The 22,046-nt window shown below is 43.0% G+C and overlaps 3 protein-coding genes across 4 annotated transcripts; 2 read left to right on the plus strand and 1 right to left on the minus strand.

The window, feature by feature from the left end:
- Positions 1-1,617: 1,617 nt before the first annotated feature.
- Positions 1,618-3,748, minus strand: LOC115690011 (pentatricopeptide repeat-containing protein At1g77360, mitochondrial-like). The gene has a single exon (XM_030616232.2). It carries the CDS (start codon positions 3,255-3,257, stop codon positions 1,761-1,763), a length of 1,497 nt encoding a protein of 498 aa, XP_030472092.1. The 5' UTR covers positions 3,258-3,748; the 3' UTR covers positions 1,618-1,760.
- Positions 3,749-6,622: 2,874 nt separating this feature from the next.
- On the plus strand, positions 6,623-8,268 carry LOC115689990 (protein MODIFYING WALL LIGNIN-1). The gene is made up of 3 exons (XM_030616203.2): positions 6,623-7,152; positions 7,246-7,457; positions 7,809-8,268. Exons 1-3 carry the CDS (start codon positions 7,042-7,044, stop codon positions 8,041-8,043), a joined length of 558 nt encoding a protein of 185 aa, XP_030472063.2. The 5' UTR covers positions 6,623-7,041; the 3' UTR covers positions 8,044-8,268.
- A 2,222-nt stretch (positions 8,269-10,490) lies between these two features.
- LOC115689989 (AP-4 complex subunit epsilon) lies at positions 10,491-21,440 on the plus strand. 2 transcript variants are annotated; one of them, XR_004006784.2, is made up of 12 exons: positions 10,600-11,298; positions 12,235-12,420; positions 13,476-13,691; positions 13,803-13,913; positions 14,330-14,527; positions 14,631-14,762; positions 15,510-15,566; positions 15,679-15,795; positions 17,681-17,758; positions 18,529-18,672; positions 19,824-21,079; positions 21,158-21,440. XR_004006784.2 is itself a non-coding variant. In XM_030616202.2 (11 exons), exons 1-11 carry the CDS (start codon positions 10,732-10,734, stop codon positions 20,919-20,921), a joined length of 2,904 nt encoding a protein of 967 aa, XP_030472062.1. In that variant the 5' UTR covers positions 10,491-10,731; the 3' UTR covers positions 20,922-21,440. The 2 variants fall into 2 exon arrangements, 1 of the variants encoding a protein (XP_030472062.1); XM_030616202.2 differs by having other exon boundaries at positions 10,491-11,298; positions 19,824-21,440.
- The last annotated feature ends 606 nt before the right edge of the window (positions 21,441-22,046 follow it).

The raw sequence follows: 22,046 nt of genomic DNA on the forward strand, positions 1-22,046 counted from the left end.
GTCACTAAGCACCATGTGCCACCATCAGTCCGAAGTAGGCGTGCCCATCAACAAAGCTCTCCAAGGTGCTAGAGGACCGGAATCCATTCACCAAAGTGAGATACACTCACTACTACCGCAAGCGGATTCGAACAATTGACCTCACGTATAGAATATTAACCCATATCATTAGGCCACCATGCCCGGTGGCAAGGACTTGTCTTAAAAGTTGATTAGTTTTGGCTGTTCACAAAGAAATTATAGGTTATATCCCTCACAGCCACGCCGCCAAATAGGTTGCTAAAGTTAAGGCGGATGGCCTTCCACTTACTGTGAGAGGACACATGAAGGAAATCTCTTTATGGCCAGATTGAATTAAACATTTTGTTTATTACCAACATCAAAAGGCAGGGGCAAGATAATAGAGAACAGTTCAGGCTTTCATGCTCTTGACTTTGTACACATGAAACTTAATCATGAGAGCAACCAGTAGTTCACTGATCATAGCTCTACATAACAAATGCATTTTCCAGCACAATGGCCTGAGAAGATGAAAAGCATAACTGGACTTTGTAGCAAAATTATTCGCAGGAGCAACCCGTAATTAAACCAGCAGTTCAAGATTTAAAGTCCATACCTCATTGGCCATTAACCCAAGCAGTAAACACCACAACCAGGAAAATGGTAGTTATATATTCAATTTCGAGTCTCGAAACAGGCGCATGGACGGTCAGGCAAGGCAATAATGTCAATTTCTTTAATAGAAATGTCTTGACACCATGCTCCATCATAAGGGAAATATGTACTTAACAATCCCTAGACTCCAGGAGTACGCAGAAAAGTAATGTAGGAAACGAGAAACCAAACCAAAGATATGTTCCCAAGAGACCCAAAAGTCCATAAAAGATGGGAAGGACCAGAATTATAAAGTAATGAAGCAGGGCTCTAAAGAGCAGGTGATAAGGAGAATACGCTAAACACTATAGGACTTTTTATTACGCAGAATTTCTTTAGAGAGAAAAGTACATGATGTACTTTTGAATTAGATGGAGAGAAGAAAAGGCAAAGAAAAGGAGAGGAAAAGAACAAAGAGATAGAATGGTAAGAGGGGGAGTGACTGTGGGCAAAGGTGAAATGTCAAAGCTAGGACAATCCACCAGTAGAAGCCAGAATACACTTCAGCTTGACATCAGAGAATTACTTTTGAGGTCAAGCTTGTGCATCTCTTTCGAACCAAATGGTCAAAAAGATGTGTAGTTGGCCATTTTGAAAGTTCCTTATAATTGTATGGACTTCCGCAAATTCCAGGAACCAAAAAAAGCCATTCACTTTTCGCTGCATAAGCCACGGAAGACTATTTGAAGAGAAATGGAACATGAGGTCCCAAGCAACCTACCAGTGAAGTAGGAGACCATCTGCCATCTCCCTGGCTCTTTTGCATGACAGCACTCCCCAGTAATAATAATTCTTCTAAACCAAATATTCAAGAATAGGAACATCGAAGCTCCCTTCACAAGGTAAAGAATGAAAACAAGATTTGCAGAATGAGTTATCAGGAGCTATGCAATTAGTAGAGGAATCAAACGAACAAAAAATGCAAAAGTAAACAACAAAATGCCAGGGAGAGAAAGAGAGAGATGCTCACATCAAGAAATTTTTATTCACTGCAACTAATCTAATTCTTTAGGAGATTTCCCAAAATAGAGAGAAAAAGTAGATGTAAACATGAGAAGGTTCTGAAAAAGAAGATTGTATGGGGACAACTTTGTGTGGGGATATCTTCAAGCTCTCCATCTCCTTGAAAGAAAATCATATGTGTCCATTGCACTCCTCCTTCCCGCCTTATACAAGGCATCCTTCAACTTTTCCCTCGTTGATTCATAGATGCTAATTCTTCGATCAAACATGTCTTCTGCAAATTTCCTCAACTCTGAGAACCTACCCAAAGTGCAGAGGCCAAGAAGCAAGGCATTGGCACTTGCATCAAGATGCGAGAAGCGGTTGTCAATCATGTAGTTCCATATATCGACACCTGTCTCAGGATCGTCGCCATCGAAAAACATAGATATGGCCATGGAACAATTAGAATGAGTTGGTGGCAACTCATTCTTGATCATCTCAATGAAAAATTTGGCTGCTTGGCGGACCTTCTTGTTTTTAACAAGACATTCAAAAATCATGTTATATGTCAAGGAATCAGGAAAAGCACCATGAAACACCATCTCATCCAGCAGCCTGAATGCATTGTCGGTGTCGTCATTGTTGCACAGCAGACCGATCATTTGGTTGTACATGAACAAGGTAGGCATCAATCCACTACTGACCATGATATCCCACAACAGGATACAGTTGTGTGAATCATTGCTCTTACTAAGAATATCAAAGGCAGTGGAGAAAAATTTCAAACCTGGAAAGCAGTTTTTTCCCTTCATCACCTGGAGAAATTTGATGGCCTCCTCAGCATGCGATCCACGAACCAGTGTAGTCAAGAAAGCATCATAAGCTGACAAGTTCTGCGAACTCCATCCAACGCAGACAACCATTTCCCCAAAAGTGTTCTTGGCCTTGTCCACATTTCCCTCCTTCTCCCAACCTTCAAGCAGAATTGCGAACGTTTCCTCATCCGGGGGTATCTTTCCCTTGATCCTATCGTAAACCTCCGATGCCCTTGTCGTCTGCATGTCCTCAGCGCAAATAGCGCTCAATATCGAGTTAACCGCCACAGTATCCTGTTGAATCCCATACTGGTCCATCACATCAAAGGTCATGACCGCCTCACTGACCCGACCAGCACTGCAGTAGCTTGAGAAAACTGACGCGAATGTTGCCATCGACAGCGCACCCTCTTTCTTCATGGAGCGTATAGCATCCCACATTTGCTCAAAGGCTTGGTTCTTGCCGAGCAAGTCAACCATGAGATTCCACGCGATCGCAGAGTGCTTGTGCTTTTGGCCGGCCCACCGGAAGAACTTCACGGCTGAAGCAGGGTAATTGTAGGAATACTTAAGGACTTCTTCCACAAGGATCGGGTTCGCGGGGATCTCAGTGGAGTCAAGCGCAGTCTCAATCTCCCCGGGCGGTGCACTCACGAGGATATCGCACACAGCTTTGGCCATTGGGGAGATATCATTGGCATGGACATGGGAGGGGAACCGAAGGGGCTGCAAGTTCGGCGGCAGTCTCAAGTTCGCGTGGTTTGTCAAAATTTGTGAAGGGGGGACAACCTTAGGAGGGTATTTAAGCCCTGATCGACCGAAGTGTTCCGCCATGGCTTCCATTAAACCAGAGAGACCGAGAGACCCAAACACCAAAACCCCAGAAGCAGAAATTCTCAATCTAGCATCCTAACCGCGGCCAAATTCCCATACCCACTAACGACTTCAAGCATCAATCCACTGCAAAATCGCAAAGTTCGAGTCTTTTCTCCCTTTTCGAACGGGAATTCATATGGGTGTGCACGATTCGTGCCTCCCTTTTTTTTTTTTTAATGTAGGTGCTGAGGAGGAGAGAAGGTTGAGCAGAGAGGAACCTCGAGAGCGATAGCGGCGAGCAGTGCCCACCGAGCTTCGGCGACTGTCGACCGAACCAAGCTTACGACTGATCGTCTCGGGGTCAGAGGGAGGGAGGGATCATCGGTCGAACGCTCGAAGAAGAGAAGACGGGGGGGACGAACGAGGAGCTGAACCTCCCGAGCGCAGCAGCTCCTGCGCAAACAGAAGAGCGGAGCTCCGTCGGAGAGAGAGAGAGAGAGAAATTGATTACTATCTTTATCCCTCGCAAGCCGCCTAGTCCGGCCAAATGCCATACGATAGTGATCACAAGTTCACAACTGTGTTGTAATTCGGAATAAGGGGTGAGCACGATCTGACCATAGGAAGAAAACCAACCTAGGATCCAAAAACGGACCAACGAGAGAGCGTTGTACGGAACGAAAGTATTAAGTGGTTTGCGAGCGCCATGTCACCGGTTGACGTGGCGTGCATCTTTTCAAAACAAAATCACTTACAAAAAAAAAGTTCTTGTCTGAGCCCCTGGGCTCCGGGGCCATTAAGGCTTCGTAAAGGGTCTTCGCCAAATTCGGAAGCTTTCGCTCGTTCTTGGATCGCAATCTCCGTGATCAGTCCGTCAAGGGTCACGGTTATCGCGGCAGCCTCCGTCAAGCCGAGCCATTCCCTCTATTTTTCCATCAACTTTGCGTCTCTATCGAGATCATCCGGGCTAGATCTAGAGGCACGAGGGAGGTGAGGCAACCAAGGCAGAGGGGAGAAAACTCGTGTCGGGCACAGTGGTCGTGGCGCCGCAATCAGTATCAAGGGATGGATGGAGATTGCGGCGACTTGCGCGGCGGCGACAGCCAAAGCCGGATTCTCAAGTGGCTAGGCAGATAATGGTTCGACGGAGGAGCAAGTGGTGCCCGAACGGAAGCAGATAGAGGGGAAAAATAAGATTTTCGCTCTTTCATTCGAGACACGCGTCAAATTATAAGTGGTCCATCCCAGGAAAAAATGTTCGCCGCCTCGCTAGTGACGTGGGGCGTTCGCAAACCATATGGACATTTTCCTCGCGATTTGGAGAAAAGGGACTCATAAGAGAGGCTTAAAACACTCCACCAAAACGGCCTTTCAAACCTATTAAGGGGCCTCTTGGCAAAATTGCCGAGGGTGTTTGAGGATGGAAAATGCAAAGGCCCAACATTTGTAAAGGCTCATAGCTCAACGCAAGTTTTGGCCAGTATTGACATTATGCATTTTTGGAACGTCGCTTTCAGGGCTGATCAATTTTTTCTTCCTTCAAATCATGTTCCCACCCATACTTTCATATTCCAATCTCGTTCTCGTAAACCGTTCCATCGTCTCCCTCTTTGACACCGACGCTGCACATCTATAGACCGGTCTTCTGAAGCTCCGCCGAGGATTGAGCGAGCGAGGCCAACCGGAATGTCGCCGAGAGTGGCGGCGGGTCATCACCAAACCCCATTTGACTCGTCGTTTTCTCGATCAAAATGACATTTGATGGTGCCAAGCAACATTGCTTATTCAGCATCATTTCTACCCGACGTATTTTCTTGACCATATAAAAAAAAAACACAATAGAGTAATGTGATTGATATTTATTAGATCAAAGAGAGTTTTGAATATTCAAATTCGAAGGCGCTAAAAGCTCTTATCGCAGCATGGCATAAAAGAGATCACTAAGTGATGATAATGAAATGTGACTACGATTGAATTTGCAATTTCACCGTTCACGAAAATATCGAAAGGGCACTAATATCTCAATTCAATTCCGCGTCAAAATTGTAGGTTCTTAAATAAAAGAGTATCTTGAGTCAAAATTTCGTTTCTGCGTCCAGAATTAAAATCATAAAAAACCACTTTTCCGAACATGAAAAATGAAAATTTTCCGCTTTCAAAATAATAGACTACATTTTATTTGTTTTTCCGAAACAGTTAGTTTTATCCATGGTCATCGAGACGAGATTTTCACGTAAAAAAAAATGAATTTCTCATCGTTATCCAACGGTCACTTGTTATTGATTTCGTTTCTTTCGCAAATAATGTGACATTTTTGGAAAATATTTTTCAGTAAATTATTTTCCACGAAAATGACAATATTTAACCTGAAAATGAAATGGAAGAATATTTTTCTCTAGTTTGTTTTAATAAAATTGATTTTGATTTTCCTAAATAGATATTCACTATTCGGGTGCTAGTAACTTGCGCATTGACAGCCGGAGAATTGAACATGAGCACTAGAGTCCCGAGTCCGGCCGCGATGACCCTGACCACCCAAGTGTCGAGGATTGGAGCACAGGCACCGGGGCTTCAGCCCTGGCCTCAATAGAATTGGGCTCGGTCGCTAGTGGCCTGAGCACGGGCATCGGGGTCCCGGTCTTTGCCTCGATGGACTCGAGCGAGGGCACCGGAAATTCGGGCACGGGCACCAGGGTCACGGGCTTAGCTTCGATGGACTCGGGCTCGAGCGTAGGAGACTTGGTCATGGACGCTCAGGACCCAAGAGCCAGCCTTAGACTTGCCGTGCACAAGCGTAGAGTTTCGGACCCAAACGTTAATACCTAGTCATATTTTGAAAAAATGATTTCGAATTTTTTAAGGAGGAAATCAATTTCCTGAATTTAAGCATAGATTTTTTTCATTAACTAAAAAAATATTTTCCGTCGACTCATTTTCCTAAGCGAACCAAAGACCGGAAAGTGTCTTTTGGCAAAACAAATGGGAGCCTTTTTACCGTTCCCGAAAGAAAACCGTCGATATCCATCCCTAAACCGTGTGAAGAGCAAGGCTCCATCTGGCCATTTCCATTGCTCGCCACAGACCCAGAAGCGCCGCACCGTGTCCACATGCAGGAACGAGTGACAAACGGGGCGCATCATCGTCCGCATCTGCGTACAAAACTTGCAGTAGTGATTGGATTTGGACTGCATCTCCATCCAGAAAGATCAGGTCCCAGCTCCAGGAAGTTTCCAAGTGATGGAGGCCATTTATCCCCCACTCGAATCGATTCCAGGGAACAAAAAGCTCTTCCACCAGTCCTTTCCTAGGAATCTTTAGAGTGGGGGCCATTTGACCCCCGTCGATTGACATTACTCCGGCCGTGTTTGGAATTCGATTAGCGTCGCGAGCTGTTCGCCGATACGAGATAACATATCGGGTTTGATCCTTCTAGCGATGGCTACGCAACATCGAGTCCTCGCCATCGTCCACCTAATGTTAGGTGAATTCGACCTGCCTCATGGGAAAAGCACTAGTTGGGCAAGAACCCCCCTTTTTCAAGGACGTTAATGATTTGATATACCGAAACCGTTCCGAGCACAGCTCGTGGGCCTCTTGCCCCGCCTTCAAAGCAACTGAAAGATTGCTCCCTTGGAAGGAATGAATCAATCCTTCCAACCACTCACCGAAGCAACCAGATCATCCACCATCGCAAGCCAAGGACCGCTTCCAATTTCTTGAGTAGCCCCTAAGCCTTCTCTATTCCTAGCCTCTTCCCATCACCAACTCTCCCCAGAAGAAGAAGGACAACAACCAAGCAAAGAATCCCGGAATGGGAAACCGCCGGCCGGGTCTCGCCGCGTTGCTGCTCTCCTTGGCCATCGTCTCCCTCGGCGTCGCCGCGGCCCTCTCGAGCATCGCCGCCGAGATCAAGAAAACCAAGGTGAACGTTAGGGAGAGGAAGTTGTCGCTTCATTAGAATCGATGGGGTTGGTGATGTCATTGTGAAGTGATGTTTACGTTCTGTTTTCTCCAGCTGAGGCAGCTCAAATGGGACGGCAAGCTATGCTACTTGCCCGGGAGCGACGCGTTCAAGTACGGGGTCGCGGCGCTGGCTTGCCTCTCGGTCGCGCAGGTGGTCGGGTACGCCGCGATATGCGCCGGCTTTTGCTCGAGAGATCGGAAGGGCGTCGAGAGGCGCAAAGGGAAGAGGCTGACGATTAAGGCGGCTCTCTTCGTGGTTTCGTGGTAGGTCACCTGTCGCTCCTTTGAAGTGGGACTTGTTGCATTATTGCAGGGGTCGGACCGTGGCGTTTCCACATGCTTCTCGCATCGCACAATTGTGGATGTGGATGAACCAAAAAAGCCATGAATCATTTGATTTGTTTTAAGCACGAGCATACAAATTTAGTTGAGCTCCCTAGGCTACCTCCCAAATCTGCAGAAAATATTAACTGTACATCCGAAATCATATTGCACACAACGACGGATAAAATCGATTTGTCGATTGTCGCATCCATACGGAGCGATTCAGATGGCGGGAACAAAACGGTGTTAGATGGTCATTATATGGGCTCTGAACTGATTTTCGCGTATCAGGACGAGCTTCGGAGTGGCGACAGTAGTGCTCGGCGCGGCGGCGAGCATGAGCAGGGATCAGCCCTACCGAAGAGGATGGCTCAACGGCGAATGCTACCTGGTCAGAGACGGAGTGTTCGTCGCCTCGGCCGTGCTGGTCGCGATTGCATCAGGTAGCACCCTCTGCCTAGCTGTGATGTCCATGAAGAAAGGTCGGATCGAGCAAGACCTTAAGCTGCACCCGCAAGCGGGCTGAAACAAAAAAAAGAGAGGGTGGAATCGATCGCGAAAGTACGCACGAATCGACTCGTTTTTGCTGGAGATCCGTCGCTAGCTCGCTCTTCGCGTCGAGCCAATCGAGGGGACCCGGCTCCGGTTTGCGACAATTAGTAATAAGGGTAAGAACATGATCTTTAAGATCTTTGGTTATTCTTCGCCGGAAGAACATGTTAAGCATGTTTGGTGGCAATGAAGCACTTTTCTATACGCTGTAGCAACTTACTCTGTACGGTCAAGAGAGACCATCCGATCACGCTGGTCGGCGACTTTCCAAACCATTTCGGCCGGCCGGCCGGCCGCCCGGGTTTTGGCGTATGGCCGATGAGGTGGGGATAGTCTAATTCACGAGTTTGGGATTACCTACTCAGAAGACGAGATTTCCTTATTCAAAATTTTCGGTCAATAATTTCTCGTGATTAGTGCCGCTGCATCTGCTATCGCGGGAATATGTTCTATAGACTTAGCCTACGTGGCTGCATAATCAGTAGCCACGATGGTATTGGGCTACATAGATTAAGTCTATGTAATAACTTCTCGTCGGGCTCGCTTAGCCAACTTGTTGTTTGGGAGGGGCGCGACTCTTTAGGTGGGCTTGTCGGTCGGGGCCGACCCGACGAAAAAATCGCGGGCTTGGGCAGGCAGCCCCTCTTTATGGGCCCGATCCGCCTCGTCAAGGCCTTGAATGGGCCCGGCTACTTAATGAATTGCCTGGAGCCCGATGTTGGGCCTAACCAAGCAGAAGCCCACCTAGCCAACCCAAACCCGACCCGATTCGTCGTCCAACATAACGTGCCTTTGGAGGCGAGTTTTGCTTGAAAAACCAAAAATTTATTCCTCACGGTTGGTGTAAGCGTGTCATAATCGTATTTTCATTTCACGTCGACTCATATTGTTGATGGAAAAAGTGTAAGTTCTACCCAACAGGAGAGGAAATTGATTTATAAAGAACCTCTCGTGCACGTGAGACTTATGAATGAGTGTCCTCCCTTATACGTTTCGATAACAGATGCGTTATCCCTTTTTGCACTTTTAAATGAGGCGTGGTTTCGACCTCGATCGCCGTAAAAATCATGAAAATGCATCTGTAAAATTATAAAATTCCCCATTACCCCCGAGCTACTTTGCTAACTTGGACTTAGTTTCAGATTTGAGGGTATGGTTGAAATTTACCGGGCGAACACCCGCGCGTGAAAAATTGTTACCAATGTAGTTAGAATACATATAGGTGAGGGTTAATCATAGCAAAATCCTGGGTTTGTTTGGTTGATTTTTTTGGGTGCTTAGAGGCCATTAAATTGATAAATTAACCGTACATAGAACGAGGTGGGCAACAAGGTGCCGGTCAAATTTCGTATCCAAGTACTAAATGAAACAACGTGGGACTCATGTGGTGAATTGACAGGGCTAGGGTCCAAAATATTACACGGGCCTAAGACTATACTCGTAGCATTTTACGGGAAAAGTACTTAAAAAAAGTTATAAACTTATTGTATTAATGTTAATTCGGTCCTAAACTTTTTACGTATGCCAATTTAGTTCTAAACCTTTTGACAATTTGTTAATGTAGTCTATCTGGCCAATTTTGGCCGAAAATTGTTGACATGGATGCCGGGTGTCTTATGTGACACGACCGATGCTAACGTGGACAATTTTTTAATGGACTTTTTTGTTTTGCTTTCTCCTCTTTTTAAATATTTTTTCTTTTTCGTTTTTTCTTTCTTTTGTTTTGTAATGTCGGATTCTTTTATTTATTGAATGATAACTATTTTACCGCGATATTCAAATAGAAGATTCATCTTTTAATAACGTTATTTGTTAATATACGAGCCAAATATGAGATACATACCCATACATTGTTAAACTCATTCGAAACCTCTATCATAAATGGTATACATGTGATAAATTTAGTCAAAACTAATTTTTTGACCATAAAAAACTCCAAACTAGTAAATTTGCGACGAATTTATCCTCCGTTAGTTTATGTTAAATTGGATTAATACCACGAAAAATCATAATTTGGTACACCTGTGATAAACGGGGGCTAAAACTCTAAACCGATAAATCATCAACTGGCACGTGTCATCCAACTCAGCAATTTGACGGTCAAAATTGAACGGAAACTAACGGAGGGTAAAACTGTCACATGTGTACCGGTTTGGAACTTTTAGTGGTTAAAAAATTAATTCGTGGTAAATTTACCACAAAAATATAAATTTGAGATTTTTCGTGATATTAATCTTTTATTCGCTTTTTTCCATCTAAATTTGCAGGAACAGTATCCCAAACCTGTCTAATCCAATTTTCACCCCCAAAAGACGGATTCACCCTTACCGCGCCGCCGTCAAAATCACTCCGCGCCTCCGCCACCGGTTCCGTCTCTCTGCACTTTGTCGTCTTCTTCTCCTCCTTCTTCCTTCCTTCTTCCTCCCACACTGAGCAACAATTCTCTCTCTCTCTCTCTCCGCGAGCCGCCGCGTCCTTCCAGAAACTCCGATCAACATCGCCGCCGCCGCCTCCAGCTCCGCAGATCCAAGCGCTCGCATTCCGCCGTCCCGTCCCCCACGCCCGATGCTCCGCCGCTCCGATCGCCGTTAGGGAAATCGCCGGGGGGCCCAGAAATTCCGCAAAGCTGGAGCAGCTGAAGACGATCGGGCGGGAGCTCGCGATGGGCTCCCAGGGCGGCTTCGGCCAGTCGAAGGAGTTCCTCGACCTCGTCAAGTCCATCGGCGAGGCCCGATCCAAGTCCGAGGAGGACCGCATCATCCTCGGCGAGATCGAAACCCTAAAGCGCCGGATCGTCGAGCCCGACATCCCCAAGCGCAAGATGAAGGAGTACATCATCCGCCTCGTCTACGTCGAGATGCTCGGCCACGACGCCTCCTTCGGCTACATCCACGCCGTCAAGATGACGCACGACGACAGCCTGCTGCTCAAGAGGACCGGTTACCTGGCCGTCACGCTGTTCCTCAACGAGGATCATGATCTGATCATCCTCATTGTCAACACCATCCAGAAGGATCTCAAGTCGGATAACTACCTGGTGGTCTGCGCCGCGCTGAACGCCGTGTGTAGGCTGATCAATGAGGAGACCATACCGGCGGTGTTGCCGCAGGTGGTGGAGCTCCTGGGGCATGCGAAGGAGGCCGTGAGGAAGAAGGCGATCATGGCGCTGCACCGGTTTTATCAGAAGTCTCCCGCTTCGGTATTGCACCTGATATCGAATTTCCGTAAGGTAATTTCAAGCTTTATATTTGGTTGGGCCGTGGGTTTGAGCTTGGATGACGGCATGAATGCAAAATGCTGAAATTTCGTATCTTTTGAGAGATGTGTGAGTTCGGGCTATCTGCATTGTCCTACATGGTTAGGTGGATCGCTTGCTACTGCCAATTCGTATACTTTTTCATCGGGGGAAACGCTGATAGTCCTTTTAGAGCAGCATTCTAAAGTTGTTGCAGTTAGGCCTGTGATTTTTGTGCCGTTGCTTCCACTTGATGTGGAATGAACAAAGCTGTTGCAGTTATTAGTGTGATATTGTCACTATTTTGCCCAATTGAAAGTCAGCAAATGTGGAAGCATCTTTTTCCCCTTTTGGTTGCAAGATAACATCTTATAATTGCGACAACCATCTGGATGCGACTTCCTGCTAACTGTCCCATGTGTATTGACAATATCTCTTTCGTATGAACGTTTTGCAACCTCTAATCTTAAAATGCTAAAATGAAATCACTTGTGCAGGAGGAATACTCATAGGAGAGTGCTCCTTCCTTTCCTTATTTTATGTCATCAATAGAGTCAAACCCTATCGTCCTGTGCTGAAGAAATGGTTTTCCTCCTGCCCTTGCTGATTCTGTTGTTGGGACTAGAGGGTAATTCTCGAGTCAGTTAACTACATCCAAGGAAAATGGGGCTGATGCACCTTTGCCTGTTCAATGCACCTTATGCAGCTAGAGACTTGAGCAAAAGCAATATATGTTATACAGAACCTTATTCTTGCTCATCATGCATTTTCCCTTTGTGTGCTGGTTCAGCAGCATATATGGAGCTTTAGAAGTCTCTTATCTGATTTTTATACGATAACCCTGAACTTTAGCACTTTTCTAGGGAGCACAATAATATTTTTTTCTTTCATCTGATGGAATGTCTTTTCTTTTTGGTTACCTCTTTGCAGACGCTTTGTGATAAGGATCCTGGTGTCATGGGTGCAACTCTATGCCCTCTCTTTGATCTCGTAACAATCGATGTTAATTCTCATAAAGATTTGGTTATCAGTTTTATCAGCATTCTCAAACAAGTAGCCGAGAGAAGATTACCGAAGAGCTATGACTACCATCAAATGCCTGCCCCGTTCATTCAGGTTTGTTCTAAAACATTACTCTTAATTTATCTATTCAAGTTTAAATCTAGATATACTGATTAGTATCTTTCCAGAAACATCATAGAGTTTTTTTTTACTTGTGCAAGCATGTTCTGGATGATGTAGAAGTGTGGATTTTCGATTATATGGTGGAAATTTTATTTGTTTTAATGTTGCTTTTGAAGGTTATCGATTGATTGCTGGTAATGGAAACCTATCAGTTCAAATTTTGGACATCCAGTCTCTGATAAGTAAAGAAAATAGTGTGGTCATTTGTATTTATTGCATCTTCTTTGTATTGATTAATGAAGTAAGGGCCTAACACAGGGAAGGATGGTAATGTGTTTTACAAGGAAAAATATTTGAGTCTCCTAAAAACCTCTTGCTTGTGGAATTCATATCTATTCTATGTATTTTACCAATTGTAATTAGTGTAGCAAAAGGGAGAGGAGTCTCTTTCTCATGCTCAGAGCTAGTACAAGATCCAATTTCTGCTGCATTTGAATAGACATCTGAATATACAAAGTTGCCAGATAGGGAGTACAGTAAGGAACGTGAGGTTAGCCGATCTTCCTGGAGACCAATCATTGTCTCCTGATAGAAAATTATTTGTCAAATTCCCTTAGAAAATGTAAACTTGTTGTAGCAACACCAGATTGTTTCCTCGGTCCAACGGAGCTACCTTAGAGTTCAGAGGTGAACGCTAAAGGACTAAAATTATCAACACTCCTCCAGGTCATTCTTCCATTGCTTTTCTGGAGATTGCTCCTACCTGCCAATTGAATGTTATTGGACATAGGAAATTTAGCCTTGTAAACCATTTTTCCTGGTGCTTCTTAAATTTAGACTTAGCTCAGCAAGTGTGTTGTATTGTGTTTGTTGGCTACAGCTCTAAGTGTGTGATATGTCTTGATTGGTATTTTTCGATTCTTAAAAGCTTGCAATTACTGGTAGGTGCATGGGTTGAAACATAAAGTTTTTGTTCAAGTTTCTAATGCCATCTGGTCGTCAGCTTTCTTCAGATTTGACTCACTGCAAGTATGATGCTTTTGCAGATCAAGTTGTTAAAAATACTGGCTTTGCTGGGAAGTGGTGACAAACAGGCCAGTGAGCATATGTATACTGTTTTGGGTGACATCTTCAAGAAATGTGACACGTTAAGTAATATAGGGAATGCTGTTTTGTATGAATGCATATGTTGTGTCTCTTGTATATATCCAAATACCAAATTATTAGAAGCTGCTGCTGAAGCAATTTCCAAGTTCTTGAAGGTTTGTTCTTTGCCTAATCTTGGTGGTTTTCCTTTATCAGTTCAATGATAAACTCATTGTTTAGCATTTCATTTTTAATGAACTTCACATGAATCACTATTTTCTGGACAGAGTGACAGTCATAATCTCAAGTATATGGGTATTGATGCCCTTGGTAGATTGATAAAGATAAGTCCAGATATTGCTGAGCAACACCAATTGGCTGTTATCGATTGCTTAGAGGTGAGTTTTTTTTTTCTTTGCGATTCAATTCTGAATTGCTCTTCACTTACTTAGAAATAGCTTCTTCAAGAACTTGTTCAGACTCGGTTTCTTTATATTTTCCTCTTGCCACTTCCTTTCTTTTCCCATTTTCTTTGCACATTAACAGCTTGTGTAGTTTACTGTGTGGTTCGTAGTTTACATGAACTGATAGGTCTAGGCAATTAGTAATCAGTAACTAAAAGCATACATGATTAGGAATGCAGTACTTGTTTATGTCGTCTGAGTTGTGGGGCATGGGATCATCACTTTGATTTTGTGTTCACTGGTCTCTGAATTCCGTTTTCATGTGAAGTTTTGTGGTAAAGCAATTCTGCGATTGCATAGTTTATTGATCTGCTTGACGTTTGGTAACTGATAAATTGCATCTATACCAGGACCCAGATGATACTCTAAAGCGAAAAACCTTTGAACTGCTCTACAAAATGACAAAGTCCTCTAATGTTGAAGTGATTGTTGATCGCATGATTGATTACATGATAAGCATCAACGATAATCACTACAAAACTGAAATAGCATCTCGATGCGTTGAACTTGCGGAGCAATTTGCACCTAGCAACCATTGGTTTATTCAGGTACTGTGTCAATCTCTCCCACTTTCTAGTTCATTTAAAGAGCATCAAAGTTGTGCGATTTTTACATTTTACCTAATCCATTTGTGGTATGTTAATTATGCAGACCATGAATAAAGTCTTTGAGCATGCTGGGGATTTGGTGAACATAAAAGTTGCACATAACTTGATGAGGTTGATTGCTGAGGGTTTCGGAGAGGACGATGATACCGCAGACAGTCAGTTAAGATCATCTGCTGTATGTTCCTAAGTTCTAACTTCTCTTGTCAATGCCCATAATAGATCTTGTTTAAAATTTATTTACAAATTGCACATGCTAGATTGCTTGCTAGGGCAGTCTCCAAATTTTTGCTCAGAGTAGCCTTTTTGTGCTTCTTGTGTGGATTGCCATTGTCTGGTGTTGTCCATGTGGTTTTACTTTTCAGTTCCAAATGACTTGAGACATTTCCTTGAATCTAAGATTATGAAGTGGGAAATGGCCCAAAAATAATGAATGGAAGGTAGTTACTTTCTCTTTGATGGAGGTACAGAACATGAGCTAAGCTTGATGAGTAAAACAACTCGAGTAGAGTTTGGTAGGGGAAACAATCCTCAGAGGAACAAAATGCTATTAATTCGTTCCATTGTTTTTATCTTTTGTTAATTTTTTTTCCTTTTTGGCAATTTCTGTTGATGGTGACCATCGATCACTCTGCTGTGAAAGATTTTCGTTCTTCTTTACTTTTTCTGTAATGTTAACTGTGAGCACAAGAAGAAGAAGAAGAAGAAGAAGAAGAAGAAGAAGAAGAAGAAGAAGATGTTTTCTTTACTGCTGCATCAAATGCAACAGTCGTAATAGCATATGGCTTGTGCATGTTATGTAGTAGGTTATTGGCTAGAGATTCATTTGCGTATGTGCATTCATAAACACTTTAGGCTTCTAGTCATTTCCATTCTTTTTCCTGTGTGTTATATTTTGAATTTGATGCTATATTGTTTTGTGTAGGTGGAATCATATCTACGCATTATTGCTGAGCCAAAACTTCCATCAGTTTTCCTGCAAGTAAGCTTTTCACATATTTCATATTATTTCACTGCCCTTCTAATTTGGAGCAGGTATATATTAACGAGTTTGAGAAAAATGGCAATACTTATTAATCTTTGGCCATTTGTAGGTGATCTGCTGGGTCTTGGGGGAATACGGAACTGCCGATGGAAAACATTCTGCATCCTACATAACGGGAAAATTATGTGATGTTGCAGAGGCATATTCAAATGATGAAACTGTTAAGGTATCTCATTGTTTCTTCAGGCGCCTTATTTAGAGTATCCGTTTGAATGAGAACAAATTAGTTCGGTTGCATTCGCCAGTTATTTTTGAAGTTTTTCAATAGCAAAGTACATGTTTAATTGATGAAATTAAAACCCCAAAGTTGCGATTAGTATGGCTTGGGAGAGTCCACGCTAAGTGGATGCTTAGTAATGCATTAGCTTTCTCCTAGTGGTTCACCTCTTCGAAGGTCGCGATAGCTTGGCCACTCCACTGGGGACTTGAGTTAAAACTCTTAGTGGACTTAGGCCTAAACTTTCTCTATTCAAAGATATTTTTGTGTGGCAGCAAAGAAAGAAGGTAGGCTCCTAACATCTTGTGTTGAATGGTTTTGCAGATGGGTGTTATAAGGGTTGGAGTGTTTGCTAACTCATTTTGTAGGGAGGCGTCGATGATGAATGTTTTTACTTTAACATTGCAGCAATGTTTGCCTTGTCAACTGTTGTGCATATTTTTAACGCTTTAGCACCACACTCTTGCACACACATCCCGTGGCCGGACTTGGGTGGCAATTTATGAATATCCAGGATGGTGTTGAGAGGGATACAACCTTATTTGCGAGAATAAAGGTTGCCCCTCTCAACCCTGAAACTGGACCACTTTCTGTGCTTGCCAAACTGGACTGCTATATGTACTTTTTGTTAAAAGCTATGGCAGCAATCAAATAAACTTAATATGATGCTTGAAAAAACATGAGGCTACGTGAGTTGGTGATGGCATTTCTCTGAGTTGTTGGATATTTCCTGAAATGAGTTGAGAGATTTATTGGTTGGACAGAGTCAGTGAGATGCTTTCAAGGCAATAAAATACTTTGGAAGCTTTTCTTCTTATTTTCAAGTGCTGTCTTTGTCATCCTGTAAGTTGCCTTTCAATGATCCAAAAATGAAAAGAAAACACATGCCCGGCCCGAATAAATTGTTATACTTGTATAAGTTTCTTATCATCTTTATGTACAAGTACATAGGCCAAGAACTTTTGTTTTTTTTTCATTATGCTGATCCTAATATTCTTGAATCTTTGCTTAATCAAGTGGACACTGGCCTGAAAAGCATATATTGGCAGGTGTCTTATTGATTCTAGTTGCCACGTCCTTGCTTGAACTAAATGACGAGGCTTATTACATACATAGTACACATGTATAAAAGCACATAAGCACTATCTGTTAGGAATTTTCCCGTACTTCCTCCCAACTTTTGCAAACTCCTTGTGCAATTATAAGCCCTGACGTATATGGTTATGAAAGATCAGTTATTTTCTCTCTATTTTGTATATTGGGTAAATAGAGAATGTAGGAGAGGAGGGAAAAATGACTAACCTCAAATGGTCACCTGCTGAGAAATTGAGTCTAGAGGTTTACCACAACCTCTGGGTTTGTTTCTTCACTTGAAGAGCTGAAAAACATTGCGTACTTTGACTGAATGTGGGTTCTGTTAAGACTGGCATTGCCCCATGAAGGCATGTGCACAAGGCGCTCATTCTTGGGTTGAGGCCAGGACTTAGTAGAGACAAGATTAAGTCTTTCATGCGTCGACTTATGGCAATCTTAGGGTCTACCCAACCTTGTTGTCTTGACTTAAAATATTTGGTAGGCTTATCTGATTCTGTCACTTCCATTTCCATTATGCAACTTTTGCTCATCTGCTTAAGGTTGATGCTTGAAAATCAATCATCTCTTAGTTTAAAGGGCAGGTAGCTTATGGTGTTCATTTGATGAGTTCCTCTAAAAATAATGTGTTCTGTACATCATTATCTGCAAAAAAACCAAAATATGTGTTACTTACATCATTATGAATGTTTTTATTCTCTCACTAAGGTTCAAGGTTGACGTTTTTCCATGGTTTTTGAAGGCTTATGCAATTACAGCGTTCATGAAACTATATGCATATGAGATTGCTGCTGGAAGAAAAGTGGATATCCTACCTGAGGTATAGTTTCTAGATGCTTTCCCTTCTCTCTTCTGATTAACTTTCTCTGGTTGGCTCATATCAAATTCAGCTGATTTTTATTCAGTACAGTTAATTACAACCTGAAGTGGAATATATACCTGTAAATTAAGATTTAAGAAAAGCTTTGACAATAAACGTATTGAATGTTCGTTTGAAGGTAGAAGGCTGTTTGGATTTTTTCTGCTTGTAAAAGAAATTGATTTGAGCTCCAGTGGTAGATTTGGAAATCTTTTTGCCATTATCCATTAACAATACTGTATGGCCTTGTTTATTTGTTATACTTTTATGTACTTTGAAATCGATGCTCTTTGTTCCACCGGCTATGAATAGGAGCAGAAAAATGTTTTAATTATGTTGATGCCATATGGTGTTGCTGAACATGCATCGAGAGTTTAAATTGTTTGCTTACATTTCTACTTTTAAATTTGGGTTGGTCTGATGGCTTCTTTTCTGCGCTTCAGTTAAGGAGCATTAGGGAATGGCTCATAATTGTATAGCTGTAACAGAGCGGTAATGGGTAGACTTGTGCATCAGTTAGTTGATAGTCGTCTATGAAAGTTTTGCTTCTGTGCCTAAATTTGGCAATTTTTTTTTTTGAGCTAGTAATAGTAGATGTTATTTATTTTGGTTGCATGTGAGTAATAAACCTCTGCGGGGGTGTCTAGAGATGATATTGATGAGGGTGAGATTACTGAGCCATTCTGGGTATGCAGTGTGATCACCACGTTAATTTTCTCTGCTTGGTGCAGTGCCAATCCTTAATTGAAGAATTGTCGGTCTCCCACTCGACAGATTTACAGCAACGTGCATATGAACTTCAAGCACTCATTGGCTTAGATGTTCGCGCAGTTGAGAGTGTCATGCCATCAGATGCCAGCTGTGAAGACATTGAGGTGGTCCTTGATTAGGGAACTTAAGCATGTCTAATTTCATTATTGTGTTGCTATGCATGCTTGTTTGTGTGAGTCATGCTCATACAATGATTGATTCTTCGTCTCTCTATGGGTCTTCCTTTATTTCCCTTGCATTAGAAAAGATGCCCCGAACTATGTAAGCAACAGTTTTACCTTCAGTTATGGAAGTATCATTTGGCACAAGATAGATTATTTCAGTTCTCTGGTGATGCTAGAATTCTCGTTTTGTTATCCTTGAATTATTTATTGAACTGCTTATTTTCTACAAGGAGTTGTTTGTTCAAGATATGATTCATCCAGTTAGAAACTTATAGTATACTCATTAAACCTGTATCGAACTAATTTGCTTGTACTTGATTTCGGCCAAATTTTCTTGGGCCTCCGATTTGCACATGGAGACTTGAAGAGTACTCAAATTAGTTTTGCGGGATTTAGGTGCAAATTTGAAATTTATGTGGGCAGAGCAATCATAGTATATGTATTTGTTTACTCGACTTATAGGAGTTGTCTGCTACTTTTTTGGCTTCAATGGTCGCTTATCGATACAGACATTTTTTTTTCATCTTTGAGGGGCACTTGATAGTGTCAAATGAAATTCTAGACGAGTCCCCTGTGCTCTTGTCATTCAGTTAATTTTGCTTTTGTTTATCATCTTTCTTCCCCGCTGGCACCTCTCATTGCTCATATTATCTCACTAAAGGAGCAGTATGTATACGTACATACATAGGTTTGTCCTTTCCTTTTCTCGAGTTTCGATTATAAAATTTCCTTTACCAATGCAATGCTGTCAACTCCATTCGTTAGAACAGCTCCTATCGAGTTTCATGACCGATCAATAGGAATACTCCATTTGTATTACTTACACTTAGTGAATCTTTGCGAATGTTTTGCCACGTCTAATGTAATATTCCCCTTTTGACAATTTTTTTCCATGTGCCATTATTCATCTGCGTATTAGCAAGACACAAATATTCATTTGTAGTAGTTATACAAACACTATAAGTTTTTATTTTTTTCGTGCTTTGCATTGCTGTAGTTTTCAGGACTGGTTGTCTAATTGGGTCATATTCCTGGCACTATAGCATTAATAAACTTCTCTTTTGAGATATTCATGGGGGCTATTTTTGCAGATTGATAAAAGTCTCACCTTCCTCAACCATTATGTCCAAGAATCCTTGGAGAAAGGTGCCCAGCCTTATATTCCCGAAAGTGAGCGCACAGGGATGCTTAACATCAGCAGCTTTAGAAATGAAGACCATCATGAAGTGTCCATGCATGGTCTTAGATTTGAAGCTTACGAGCTTCCCAAGCCCGTGGTCCCTTCAAAATCTCCAGTTTCTTACACACCCTCGACAGAGCTCGTTCCAGTTCCTGAGCCATCTTATTCCAGGGAAGTCCACACTTCCACAGCAGTACCATCAATATCAAGTTCAGGATCTACAGAACTCAAGCTACGGCTTGATGGTGTTCAGAAAAAGTGGGGCAGGCCAAGTTATTCCTCTGGGTCAACATCCACCCCGGAATCCTCATCGCAGAAAACCGTGAATGGAGTTGTGCAGGCCGAAAGTGTAAGTACGTCCACGTCAAGAGCACAGGCCACCTCTTCTTTTGACTTAAAGAAGCCTCAGGTTGAAATTTCGCCAGAGAAACAGAAGCTCGCAGCTTCACTTTTTGGTGGTCCATCGAAAACTGATAAGAGACCGACTTCCAGTAGTCATAAGGTTGTGAAATCTAGCAGCCACACCACAGAAAAGCCCTCTGTTGCCAAAGCCGCAGACACTGCATCAGAGAAATCAACAACTCCTGTCCAACCGCCTCCGGATTTGCTTGATTTGGGTGAACCCACTGTTACAAGTAGTGCTCCATTAATAGATCCATTCAAACAGTTGGAAGGACTTCTCGACCAAGGAGAAAACGTCTCAGCTACAAATCATGGAGTAGTCAATGCCAACAAAGCGCCTGATATAATGTCACTTTATGCAGAAATTGCTGCAAGTGGGCAAAGTGGAGGTGCTGTGAATCCTGTTCCAACTAGTGGAGATGATATGTTGAGTGGCTTATCGGGCATCAGCAACAGAACTGTTTCTCCAGGAGGAGCTGCTGGATTGTCTCCATTGAGCAAGGGCCCTAACCTTAAGGATGCCTTGGAAAAGGATGCTCTTGTCAGGCAGATGGGCGTGACACCTACTAGTCAAAACCCGAACTTGTTCAAGGATTTGCTCAGCTGAAACGAGTCATGTGAAAAAGATTCTCTGCTCAGGTTTTTCTGGTGATAATTGCATCTTGCCGCGCAATGCACATGATAATTGTTTTTTAGCGGGCAGCAGAGGTATATTGGCGATACACGCGTTGACATTCCGAGCAATATTTCAGAAGCAAAACCAAGGTATGCGAAAGTTCGGAGTTGATTCAACCTCGGAAACCCTGTGTTGAAATCCGGTTCAAGGTCTGTATTCTTTTGCAGGACATTGTAGAATTTTGTAGGATAAGTTGGATTTGGTCATGTAAATTGGAGTGTTACCTCCGGCAGATTGGTCGGAGAATTTCTCTTTGAATGCTTACCTTCGGAGACATCGAGAGTTAGCTCTGCACATTGTCTGGGTTGTTCCTCCCTTGAGTCATGTGGCTGTTAAAATTATTTACCTGTACAAGGGGCAATATCTTGTATTCCACATTCAGATACTACTTTCCTTCCCTTGTATATGCGGACATGTACACATTCGCAGAGTGAGTTGCGGTTCTTTCAAGCGCAAGCAGGGGTTCGCTTGGCCGAGTTTGAGGTTGTCTGACCTGTTTTCTCTCTTACAAGACAAACATTCCATGGTGATTGTTATTGTTTTCCTTCTGGTTTTATGCTAAGTGCAGGCATACGGGAAAAGGAAAAAAACATCGAATGACCGACACATACGCACGTGCCTACAAACATGTCGCAAAGATGAACACGAAATTTAAGCTACCCAATCAAGCGTTGCGCAGCAGGGCTGGATGGGTTGTGGCAAGCGTAACCCAAATATTCTTTCCAAAGTTCTGCAACTGAGGGCATCATCCTGAAGAAATGGTTCATGAGTGTCATGCCGTAGTAAGGCTCTTTGACAGACATTGACTATGCTTCCTGGTCACTCCCGAATGGCCGGTCGAGTATTTTTTTTTTGGGGGGTCAAATCTGGTCGAAGAATTCAAGTGCTCGATTCGGACGAAGCAGATCCGGTGTTTAAATCACAGGTTTTTCCCTTGAACAGAGTAACTTTAGAGGCCGGGTCCGTGCAAACGCACAAGACTCGTATGAAGTCGAATGTTGCGGCCTGCATCGATCCATATAGACCGATGAAGTCGAATGTTTGGGTGTCCTAACC

Source organism: Syzygium oleosum, unplaced genomic scaffold, assembly GCF_021117445.2.
Source record: "Syzygium oleosum isolate NSW1041296 unplaced genomic scaffold, Sole_v2.1 Sole_v2.14, whole genome shotgun sequence".
Lineage (NCBI taxonomy): Eukaryota > Viridiplantae > Streptophyta > Magnoliopsida > Myrtales > Myrtaceae > Syzygium > Syzygium oleosum.